At 42.6% G+C, this 12347-nt stretch overlaps 1 protein-coding gene across 3 annotated transcripts in view; it reads left to right on the top strand.

Annotated features, from left to right (window-relative positions):
• Positions 1 to 12126, top strand: part of LYN (LYN proto-oncogene, Src family tyrosine kinase) — a 112907-nt gene extending 100781 nt beyond the window's left edge. For all 3 annotated transcript variants that reach the window (XM_087420553.1, XM_087420554.1, XM_087420555.1), the window contains exons 12-13: positions 2017 to 2148; positions 10692 to 12126. In XM_087420553.1, coding sequence (XP_087276679.1) covers positions 2017 to 2148; positions 10692 to 10894 — 335 coding nt within the window. In that variant the 3' untranslated portion in view covers positions 10895 to 12126. The remainder of the gene's footprint in view (positions 1 to 2016; positions 2149 to 10691) is intronic.
• Positions 12127 to 12347: the final 221 nt, after the last annotated feature.

Here is a 12347-nt window from a genome sequence, read left to right as displayed (position 1 = left end):
ACAAGCGCGAGCCTCCCAGTCCCCTGGCACGGCTCTGTGGCCAGGCCCACGGCCTTTCCTGTTGCAGGCTCATCCATGTTGCCTATGACCTGAAGATTCTGCGAGTCTCACTCAGGGAAGTTGAGTGAATATTTTTACAGTGCTTGCTCTCTCCCTAAAGAGCCAAGCACTTTCTTGACATTCCTAAGAACTGTTAAACAAGGATTATTTCCCTTTTAACTACCTGTGTGTTATTTCTGGAAGATGGCCGCAGGATTTATAGAGGTGACAAACAGTTTGAAAACACCGTTTTCATTTGTTGAGCATCTCTTGCATCCATCATGTTTAAGGTGGTTCTCCTCCTGCCTCAAGCCTGTGTTCTCCTAGGTGGGTTTTAACTTATCCTTGGCCTTCATTATCCTCAGCAGAAAGGCAGGTGAAGGAGAAGAGTTGGAGGAAAAGGAGTTAAAAAAATAATCTCTGAACTGTAGTGAGCATTTGCAGTGTGGCGGGCACTACTCGAAGTGCTTTTCCTGCATTATCTCATTTATCTTTGCAACAACCCTAAGTGATAAGTATTATTATTATTATTCCTACCTTATAGATGAGGAAACAGAGGTTCAGCAGCTTCTGAGGTCCCACAGTAAGTGGTAGAGCCAAGATTCAAGCCCAGGAGTTCTAGCCTCAAAGTACATGAGCTAGAATTTATTCCACTGGTTTTGTTGAATTTGACAAGCCCAGAGTCTCACAAAAATAACTGTTCTCATGGAGAGAGGTGGCCTAGTGCAGAGAACTCGGGCTCTAGAATTAAACAGTAACCATGTCAGGGCGACAGCAGTGATATTTATCTTTCCCTGCTATTTACACTGTGCCAAGGGTGCAGGTGAACCCACTTAACACTGACAGCAATGGGGGGAGTTTCTGTTTCCTCACTTCACAGATGGAGGTGCCAAGGAGGCACAAAGTCAGTGAGTGACTTGCCAGGGTCACACCCAGCTGGAAACAGCAGAACTGGGGTTCACACCCCAGCTGCGGGTTTCGGACCTGACCAAGCGCCCTGCCCTGCCCACTGCTGCCTGGGGAAGTGGGGGGGACTGGTAGGGGGAAGGGGGGTTAATGCCAGGATGTACACAGTGAGTGCCCGGCACACGATAGCTGCCCCTCGAGGCTTTCTGCTATCCTTATTGTTCTTATTCAGATTTCCAGTTTTGGTCTGACACCACAAAAAATTCTAAAGCAAAAACATAATAAAGGCAAATATGTTTAAAAGTTTTAAATATGGTTGGTGGAAACTCCTAGCCTTTCCAGGGTATAGGAATGAGAGTCTGTGCCTGAGCCCCTACTTTCCTCAACGTAACACTGAGAGTTCCCCCTGGCCGGGTTTGCCTCTCATGTGAACTGGTAGCTGAGTGTCCCTTAACCTCGCCAACTCCTCATGAGAAACCTAGTGTCATTGCTATCTCATTCTGGGAAGATCAGCATCCTACCCAGTTCCTGAAAGTGTAATAATGTTTGGTCTTGTCAAATGAGAGCACGAGACATTAAAGTATGGAGTGGCATCTAAAATTCCTATTAGTACAGGCTTAAAGAGGTTTATCTACAAGAATATACACATCAGAAGAGATTTATATTCCAGGTAAACATGGTATGGATTCGTTAGAGAAAATGTGAACACTAGAGATATATGCTTTAGAGACTGGTGTTGAGGGCAAAATGTACAAGCTGAGAACAAATGTCTCTCCTTTTGTGTCATGTTCTTTCTTGTTTAAAGTGGGCTCGTTCTGATGTCTCTGGGAGGATACCCAGGAAAGTTTGCTTCTTAAGAGGGGAATGCCCCAAAGGGAAAGACAGGAGGGAGGCACACATTTTTAGTATAACATTTTGTACCATCTCTCTTTTGTACTATGTGTATATGTTACCTATTCAAAATAAATAATTAAAATTTCCCCCAAAGAAAGAAAGCATGAGGGTCAAATGCCCCTGACTTTTTGTTTCAGCCCAGAGGCCCAAGTAAGACTCACGTGTCTTCTCCCGTAGGTGCTAAATTCCCCATCAAGTGGACCGCTCCAGAAGCCATCAACTTTGGGTGTTTCACTATCAAGTCTGACGTGTGGTCCTTCGGCATCCTCCTGTATGAAATCGTCACCTATGGGAAAATCCCCTACCCAGGTATGGTTTACCTAGCTGTGTCCATTCAAGTGGTGTGTATAGAAAAAGCCAAATGGCATGAGGCATAAAAAAAATAAACCCGTATCCAAAAGCTAAGAATGAGCCCTTTGGGCTAGAACTTGATTTTGACTATTTTAGTGGAAAGGGTTCTAAGATATGCTTAGACCCTTCTCTGCCTTCTTACTTGATTGAGTGCATATTCTTTTTCTTCACTAATTAATTCTGCCACTTACTTAACGCCTAGAGTGTACCTGGCACCATCGTAGGAATTGCAGATATGAGGATGGATTAGAGGATTAGACATAGGCTTTCCTCCTAAGCAGTGCACCTGATGAAAGAGGAAAGAGACATAGAAATGAGAACTTGCGATGCTTTTTGGTTAATTTTAAAACAGAGGTTTGTATAAAGTACTTTGGAGTCTCTGACTCTTCAGGAAATACCTACCTCTGTTTATCAGTGAAAGATCCTTCAGATCTTTAACTTACTGGATATGAGGACATCATTCCATATTTCCAGATTCCTGACACCCAAAGCCCTTGGAGAATTCCAGATTCTGCCAATCATCCCTTTTTCCAGGATCTGTGCTGGAATGTGCAAGAAGAGGGATTTCCCCCAAAGCCTTCACATTCTTATTAATGTTTGGCTTTTAACAAAATCGATAGATAAGGTGAATTTAAAATTAAATCTTTAGTGTTTAAATCATTCTCTCATTCAAAAAGTATCTGCAGGTGACAGGCACTCTTGAGGTACCCAGGTACAGCCCGTCACAGCTCCTGCCCTTGAGAGCTAATATTCCAGGAGGGAGAGACTGATAATAATCAAGTAGACTACAGTGTGTTGGATGGTGAAGTGCACTATGGACAGTGCCTGGAGTGGATTAGGGATTGGCAAGTGGAGAGGGAGGGTTGCTGATTTTATACAGTGGTCCTGGCAGCAGCAGGGACTCAGTGAGTGAGCGAGGGATCCGTGGGGCTGTCCAGGGGCTGAGTGTCCCACAGGGGAAACAGCCAGTGCATGGGTTCCTGAACAGGAGCAGGACGCCACATGATTTGGGCCTCCGTGAGTATTTGCTGAATGAATGAATGACTCATCTAAGCCATTTAATTGTAAGATAGACTCCATGCTATGGATGAGAAAGAAGGAGGTGCGAGTGATGGAGGAGGCCATGGAATTGGGGGTGGAGTGGATGGGAGAGCCTTAGAGGCCATGGAGGAGCTTAGCATTTTACTCTGCTTGAGATGGAAGCCATGGAAGGCTTTTGGACAGAGCAGCAATGTTGTCTCCCCACTCCTGATCACCCTCACTGCTCTTTGGGGATGAGCCATAGAGAAGTGGGGGATGACGGGGGCCCAGCTGGGAGGGGAGAGCCTTCAGGGGGTGCCTGCAAAGTGGGCTGACTGTCCCGTGAAATCTCTCTTGTGCCGACATTTCATATTCTGAGTGCCACTTTGCTATAGACCCTGAAGTTAATGAATAACACTACTATAAAACAGGAGAAATATTTATTGATCAACCCTGATGTCTGATATTTATATCTATAATCTATATCTGTAGAGAAAGATTATATATTCAGATTATATATATAATCTGATACCTGATCAAATAGACATATAACCTCATAAAACGATGTTGTGTGGTATGACATACTCCACAATGATGTACATACAAGGCCCCTGAGGCTCAGAGAAGGAGACTGTTGCCCAGAAATGCCTTGCTAGCTCCTGGCGGAGCTTCTGAACTCCAGACCCATGGGCCTCCCAAGATCTGGCTCTCACCCACTGTGCTCAGTGCCTAGGATTTAAAATATTTTGGGTGAAAAATCATAAAAGATGAAAAAGAACCAGTAGAAAAATGGTGCAAATCACAAAAAATATATGATAGGACCAACCAGAAGCCATTGGCTGGTCTGTTCCCTGGTTAGCTTGTCCTTTGCAAGTTCTGGGGATGTCCGATATCTTTGGGAGTTCTATATTGCTTTGGTTTCCAGTCACAAGAGTTGTGTGTTAGGAGAGCCTCTAGCATGAGGACATGTGAACAGTTGAACAATCCTAATGACTTAAATATCAAAGGACTCGATTCACAGACAGCACAGAAGTTGGTGAACATTGCCAAAATGTGCCATTTCCATCACTGTTAGAAAACTGCTTATGGGGGAGACCTCACTGATAATTGAGTCATCTGAGGATATTTTCTTTGCAAGGAAAAGTGCTGGATATGTTGTTGTTTTTTTTCTTCTTCTTTTTTTTTTTTTTTTGTGAAGAAGATCAGCCCTGAGCTAACATCCATGCCAATCTTCCTCCATTTTATATGGGACGCCGCCACAGCATGGCCTGACAAGTAGTGCGTCAGTGTGCGCCTGGGATCCGAACCCGGGCCATCAGCAGCAGAGCGTACGCACTTAACCACTACGCCATGGGGCCGGCCCCTGTTGTTGTTTTTTTTTTAAGTAGTTTGGAAGCTATGTGCCTAGCTTTGCAAAATAAAAAGGGAATACTATAAAAGAGGAAAAAAACAGAAAATAATTAAGAAAGCCATATATAAACTGAACACATATTTTTAGAGAAAAAAAGACTAAAAGGGGTAATATATCAAAATGTTACTATCTTTGGGCAATGAGATAATAGGTTATATTAATTTTCTTCTTAATAAATTTCTGAAGTTTCTAGTTTTTTACAACCATGTTTTTATTAAATATTTTAATTCTTGTCTAAGTAATATATGCACATTAAAGAATGAGGTAGTGCAAAAAGACTTCTAATAAAAAATTGCCTCATGCTTGCTGATGCTTCTCAAAAGCATCTACTTTCAGGAATCTTGGTTATTTATTCTAATATTTGCTGCTCATAGTTCTAAATATTATCTTCATACTATTATTTCTTAAGTAGAGTTTTTTCCCCAATTTTACTTATTATTAAATAAGTATATGATCACAAGGTTCTAAATTCAGGTGATACAAAGAGGTATATGTGAAAGGTGTGTCTTTCACCCCAATCCTCCAGCCACACAACTCCCCGCCATCAGCAATCACGTTATCAATTTTTGGTGTATCATTCTAGGAATATCCATGCATATATAATTAGAGGTATACCAGATACACATATCAGCTGGATGCCGGAACTGTTAGCACCAACAAAGAACAAACTTCTGGGAATACGAGAATAAATTACATATGCAATTTTGTCAATAAAATGTACTAAAATTCTAGAAGTCAGATACTAAATGTGTGATAAGATAGTGTAGGAGTGTCGTGTCCCATTTGCAGTCCTACTCGTTGAAATAGATACTTTGAGCAGGCACATCCAATACCATGAACTTCTGTGCACGTCAAATATAATTCAGGAAAAGGCTTTTTCGTAACATGATTTCTAGAAAAAGGCTTTGCACCTATTAATCGTATTTTGGGCAAATCTCAAAAATCTTTTGTCTTCAATTACTATTGGTCCATTTCAACAATTTTTTGTTGTGTTTTAAAATGTTTAGCCCCATAGACTCAAAGCTGTGAGGAATTGCTTTCTTCAAGCAATCTCTTGTTCTCACTGACGAGTGAGCACCAAATGCTTCAAGATGGTTTATCACAATTCTTGCTGTACGTGACTTGGGAGTTTCCTCATGAAGATTTGAGGCATCAAAGTTAATATTCTCCTCCTAACTCATACTTAGAAGATAGAATGCATTCCCAAATAGGATTTTTCTTGAGAGACTCATGACTTAAATAAAATTAAATAGCTAAATAAGTACAGTTACCAAATTTGCTTATGTTATGAATGCTAGAACAGCAAACATTTTCACCTAGAATTGTAAACTACCTCCTCCACTGAATCCAGCATCTGAAGTGGCTGGGCCGAAGGCTGGTGGCTTCTGAATCCTGCCTCTACCTGGGATCTTGTTTCCTCTGGGGAAGAACTTGGGATCTCTCTTTATTCCTGAAATCTCACGACAGTGTACCTTGGTGTGGCATTTTGTCATTTTTATGTTATGCTAGGTACTGGTTTTGTCCTTTCTATTTGGAAACTTGTAGCCATAAATTCTGGGAAATGTTCGTATAGTATTGCTTCTTTGAAAATTTTCTCCTCCCCGTTTTCTGTTCTCTTTCTGAGTCACTTGCTGGCAGGATGGTAGACCTCCTGGGGTGATTCTCTGAGTCTCACGTCTGCTCTTCTGTCCCTGTCATTCTATCCCTCTGTACCGCTTACTTTCCTGCCCTTCCTTTGATGAGATGTCTCATGGGAACGAGGGTCTCTGGACCACCAGGGTAACTTGTCAGCCCCCTCACAAGTCAGGATCTCCAGGTCTGTTCTCTGGGACCATTTAGTTCCTTCAGAAGAGAATCTTCTAGGCCCTGCCTGTGGGGTACGAGTCTGGCTATCAGCATTCTGGAGGCTCACTGGGGAGGGGACATCAGTGTCTTTTTTTTTTTTTCTTTTGTATTGTGGTAGAATAGACACAGAATAAGATTTACCATTTTAACCATTTTCAAGTGGACAATTCAGTGGCATTTAGTACATTCACAGTATTGTGCATCCATCACCACTATCCGTTTCCAGAACTTTGTCATCTTCCCAAACTGAAACTGTACCCATTAAACACTAACTCCCCATTCCCCCTCCCCCCAGCCCCTGGCAACCTCTATTTTACTTTCCGTCTCTATGAATTTGCCTACTCTAGGTCCCTCCGGTAAGTGGAATCATACAGTATTTGTCCTTTTGTGTCTGGCTTATTCCACTCAGCATAATGTCCTCAAGGCTCATCCATGTTGTGGCAGGTGTCAGCAGTGTCTCACTTCTTCATGTTCAGCCTTTCTCCTCACTCCCAGTCTCCATCCCACACTCTACCCCCTCCGCCACTGGGCCTGGCGTTCCTGAGCATGGAGCTTCTCTCCTTCAGTTTCTCTAGTGTTAACCTGGGCACCCGCCAGGGAGGCTCTGGGCACAGTCCTGTGTGCGGCCCCCGACCTCACCCCTTCCTTTGCATGTGTGGTGACTCTGCGTGGACCCTTCTCAAGGCCGGGGGCGATAAAGCATCTTGCCTGTTGTCGGTGTCCCCTCTTTTAGGCGCTTTGGTTTCACGTTCCTCCTCTTGGCTCAGACCACTTCTGCCTCTGGCTGACAGGTGTCTCCTGGTTTCATCAAAGATGGAGTTGAAGTTTCTGTTTCTTGTTCTCTTTTTTGTCTTGGGATGAATTAAAGGCAGAAGAAAGGGGGAAGGCAAAAGATCCTTACTTCACTATCTTAAAAGCAAAACTGTGTTAATATTTATGTATGAATTTTCTAAAGAAAATAGAGGGAACCTTGTGGTTGGGGTTTTGTTTTGCTTTGCTCTCGTGAAGAGAAAAGAGGTTTGAAAATGACAAAGTTTTCTGAAGCATCATGTCTTTTCTGGCTGTTTCTTACCAGATATATCTAGCATCTTAATGCTACATGTGATTCAGAATCAGGAAACTCATCCTGCTGCAAATGCTCACCTCAGTCACAAGCAATGCTCAGAAAAAAAAAATAATTTGCCCTTCGGGAAGGATTGTTGGTGGGAGACTGTGGTCCTGTGGTAGTTGGTACTTCCTCCCTCACACACACACACAGAAGGCCCCTGTGTCTTTCAAGACTGTCACGGTTCCTGGAGCTGCTGCACTCTCATCTCCTGTTGCTAAACCCCTAATCCTTTTCTAATCTCTGCTGTACTGCATTTTTCTCCTTCCTGTGCTCTTTCGCCAACCCTTAGTTTCTGCTAATTCCTACGCATTTCAGATGTCACTTCCTGCTCTGCTCCCTACCCACTTCCCTCTCCTAAAAGTATCTTCCCCATTGGGCTGTGTGCCATTTGAGGACAAGACTCTGTCTTAATTATCTTTGTATCCCTTAGAACTTAGTGCTAGCTCATGACCCATAATAAGTACAATAAATGCTCGTGGAAGGAATGAAGGGTGGAATAGGAAATTGCTTACCTTTTAAGATCACCACCCGATGGCTGTTTGCTTTCTTTAACCCAGCAACAGACCAGTTACCAAGTATTGGGTTTAATCTTAGGTCTGGTTGAGATCTCCCTGCCCCTCTCCTTCTTTCTTCCATAGGATTTGTCATTTAATAGCCTCATTTTGTGTGTTGGTTTACTTGTACCTAAAAAGATCGACTTCAGATTTCCTTCTTTTTATTCGTCTTATCAAGTCAGATCTCCCAGGCAGGATGGATCATGCCTGGCCTTTATTTGCATCATTGAGGGAGTTCTTCAGAGTTAGGAGAATATACAGGAATGAAGAAGGAAAACTCTGTAGTGCGGCAACGGGAGGCCTTAACGTGCCACGGTTTACCTTCCGTGGGCACATTCTGACCTTTTATGCAACTGGGGTTCTCCAGGAAGGAAGTGAAAGAGGTATTCCTAACCAAGTTTGTAGGTCCAGCTGCTGTTTCTGTCATCCTGGGTGTTAGTCCTCCCACCAGGATCCCAGAACTTCACCCAATGCCCATGTAGAAGTAAATACAGCTATTTCTTCTGAAATTTATCCAGGTGAGCTTGGCTAGTTACAGGAGCCAGAGCGATACTGAAGCCACATAATTTATGGAGACCAGAGCCCCAAATAAAGAAAGTGATGCAGATCGGTCCCTTGGCTTCAAGCAATGGGAATCAAATGAAGTCTTCCAGTTAGAACATTCCGGTTACACAAATATTTGAAGATGGTGTTTCAGAAGTAGACTTGAGCAAAATTAATTCACCACGTAAATAACTTTCAAGAGATTTTAACAATTATAAAGTTTGTTTGGATCTTTCAGTTTCAAAAACAAGGGCTCTTCCAAGACAGAAATAACCCCGTCTTCTTCCAGGGGTTTAAAGCCAGGCAGGGCCCTTCAGTCACTGTGTCCTTAGAAGCAGAAAGGTTAGTTAAAGGCAGGGGAGTTCAGCGGTCACTGGTCATGACCCACAGTAACAAATATACAGAAACCCCCTCCATATATAAAATGAACATTTCACAGAACCACACCAACTTTTACTATGTGCAGTGCATCCTGATCTTTTTTATTTTATTCTGTTATAATTTATTTTTTTAAATATTGGTAGCTCCCTAAAATATCAATTTGTTGATCCCAAGTGGGTGATGACCCACCATTTGAAAACAGATTAGAGAATAAATTCAAAATAAGGTTCTGTTTCAAATCTAGTAAAAGACATTTCCCCTAAAGTACTAGCTATCCTTTAGAATCTTTCCAGTGACCACTAGTGGTCAAGTCTGTGGCTACAGAAAGGAGATAGCTATGGAAAGGAAATTGTTGTGATGAATGGAGTTCTTCACATGCCAGATATTGTACATATTCCACATGAAATACAGCTCCTCTCACAGGAGCTCATATCCATAGAGTAAGGTATCCAGAAAACAGGCAAAACATACAGATGTGGAGAGGTACTGCTAAATAGGCACATTTCTCTATCCCATTTTAATAATGGAGGGAAATGTTAATGAAATGATCTTTTGTTCCTTAAAGCTGTTCTCAGTATTAAGAATGGACAGTTCACCTTCTGCAGTACCCTGAGACCATTGACCATGTTAAAAGCCCTCCTCCAGGATCAGTCCTCTTGCAGAATTCAGTAGGAATCGTGAACACCCTAGTTCCCACCGGGTGGGAGAGTGTGCACACCCCATGGTCCGTGTGAGCTTTGACTCTGGCCAGTACTAAAGATGGGACAATCTAATGATTGGGACATAATCAATTTGTCTGGCTGATTGAAGGGTCCTGACTTGTTTAAGTAAACTTACAATGAAAAGCAGATTATTAAAAAAAATTGGCATGAGATAATGTATGTAAAAATGAATTTTTTTGCTATATGTATGAAGCTGACAAAAATACCACAAAAGAAATGGAGATTCAGGGTTGGAGTTGGGCCTGAATAGTTCATTCAAAAGGTCAGGCAAGTCCAGTGTCCTTTTGTCATTAAAGAGGATTTGCTGTGTCTTCTACTTACCACGTTTGCCTGTTTTCACTTGGGCAAACTGAATGCTGTCTTCATCCCCTTCATACTAAAATTTATACGTTTAGCTGCTTATAGAAATGTCCTTAGCCTCCATATCAGTTTCTAGGGCTACCATAACAAAATACCACAGACCAGGTGGCTTAAACAACAGAAATGTATTTTCTCGCAGTTCTGGAAGCCAGAAGTCTGAGATCGAGGTGACAGCAGGGCTGGTTTCTCCGGAGGCTTCTCCTTAACTCGCAGATGGCCATCTCCTCCCTGTCTTCCTGCAGCCTAGCCTCTGTGCACGTGCATTCTCGGCATCTCTCTCTGTCCTAGTCTCCTCTTTTATAAGGACACCAGTAAGATTGGGTTAGGGCTCATTTTAACTCAATTACCTCTTTAAAGTCCTTATCTCTAAATACAGTCACATCTGAGGTACTGGGGGCCAGGACTTCAACATAAGAATCTGCAGGGGAACACAGGTCAGCCCTAACAGCCTCTAAAGCCTGCTTCAGCGATGGATGCAGGATGTGGGTAGCAAAAAGACTACCACGATGCTTGACCTCGGTCAGCTTTCTAAATAGTATGGCTTTGTTTTGCCTTAGGGAGAACTAACGCGGACGTGATGACCGCCCTGTCGCAGGGCTACAGGATGCCCCGCATGGAGAACTGCCCGGATGAGCTCTATGACATCATGAAAATGTGCTGGAAAGAGAAGGCGGAAGAGAGGCCGACGTTTGATTACTTACAGAGCGTCCTGGATGATTTCTACACTGCCACGGAAGGGCAGTATCAGCAGCAGCCTTAGAGCTCAGGAAGACTCATAGCCATTCGCAGGGACGGCTGCCTCGTTAAAAAAGAAAAAATAACAATCACTGATTGCACCAGTCATTTCATGTGCTGGGATGATCCACCGTCCCTGCTTCCTGGAAGTGAGGCTGAATTACTCAGGAAGAACACTCTCTACATGGAAAAGGATTCTCTTCCCATAGGCTGATGCCCACGGTTTGCAGCTCGGTTGGCTCCCGGCTGGCAATCTTGCTTTACTAGACCCACATCTGAATACAACCTTCTGAAAAGAAAACAGCTGTTCTATCCAAAATGCACCCACTTTGGCCTCCTGTTTGCAATTGGATGTGTGGGCCATTTCAATAAATCCCCAACAGGAGCAGAACTAAACTCACTCATGAAGGTGAAATAACCAGGTGCAGATCATGACACTTCTTTGTATTTTCTCTGTCCTTTGGCTTATTTGTTAAAAAATTACTAATCCAACCTGTTAGATTTTGCAGGTAAAGTCAGAAGCTTAAAAATATCTTTCCCAGATTTCAGTGATCTCCCGTCCCCCTAAAATCTGAGACTGTTAAACATTTTCCTTCCGTGGGGACTGCTCGGACCCCAGATAGGAGGCAGCAGTGGCACTTCCCTGTAGAAGCGTCATTGGTGAGCATGCAGAGCTGCTGTGCTAGGTGACGAGGAGCCCACCGACTGCGGCTTGCCCAGAGCTCCCTGGAAAGGGAGAAAACCCTCAGAAACTGCTCTCTCTTCAGAAGGAATGTTTTTAATGGTCCAGCTTTTCAATTCCACAGTTTCCTAAATACAGACTTTTTTGACTATGTAGTGTGGAAGAACAGTAAGATTTAATCTCTGCAGAACCTGATAGGGCCTTATAAAACACAAGAGTTTTCTTTATTGCTTTGAATGATTTGAACATTATTTTAATGATCAAATATTAACTTTAGTTGTACTTTAGAAAGTAAAAATGCCATATTCTGGGTTATTTTTGTGATTCAGCAATCTTTTCTAAATTGTGTAAGATGTGTGTGAGACTATTTATACAAGAATATAAGGGAAAATGAGTGACTTGAGGCTCAGATGAGCGACTGTAGCAAGAGATGCGAGAGGTTTTGTTTACTAAACTTTTCTACTGTACGCTTAGAATGGGAAATGCTATATCACATCATGTTTCACTCTACTGTTGTGTATATACATAATATTTCTATTTTGTGATTTTATTTTAATATACCTGGCCCAATAACATCTCAAGCTTTTTACTTGTGTTTAACATTTCCAACATAAAAATGAGTACCAGCTGGGGGAAAATGAGAGGTGATTCCATATAGTTACGTTGTTTAAAAAACTTGTACAAGTTCTACCTCCATCCTTTCAGTGTTTTCAGATTGGAGAACTGAGGAGTTGATGGCCTGGACATCTGACCATCCCTTTATGGGAGCCAAATAGGATTTGTTTTCAAATAGCCT

The sequence above is a fragment of the Ceratotherium simum genome, chromosome 31, assembly GCF_057802395.1.
Source record: "Ceratotherium simum simum isolate JZ-2026a chromosome 31, ASM5780239v1, whole genome shotgun sequence".
Classification (NCBI taxonomy): domain Eukaryota; kingdom Metazoa; phylum Chordata; class Mammalia; order Perissodactyla; family Rhinocerotidae; genus Ceratotherium; species Ceratotherium simum.
The sequence above is the reverse complement of the archived record's forward strand: the minus strand, read 5'-3'. Positions and strand labels throughout refer to the sequence as shown.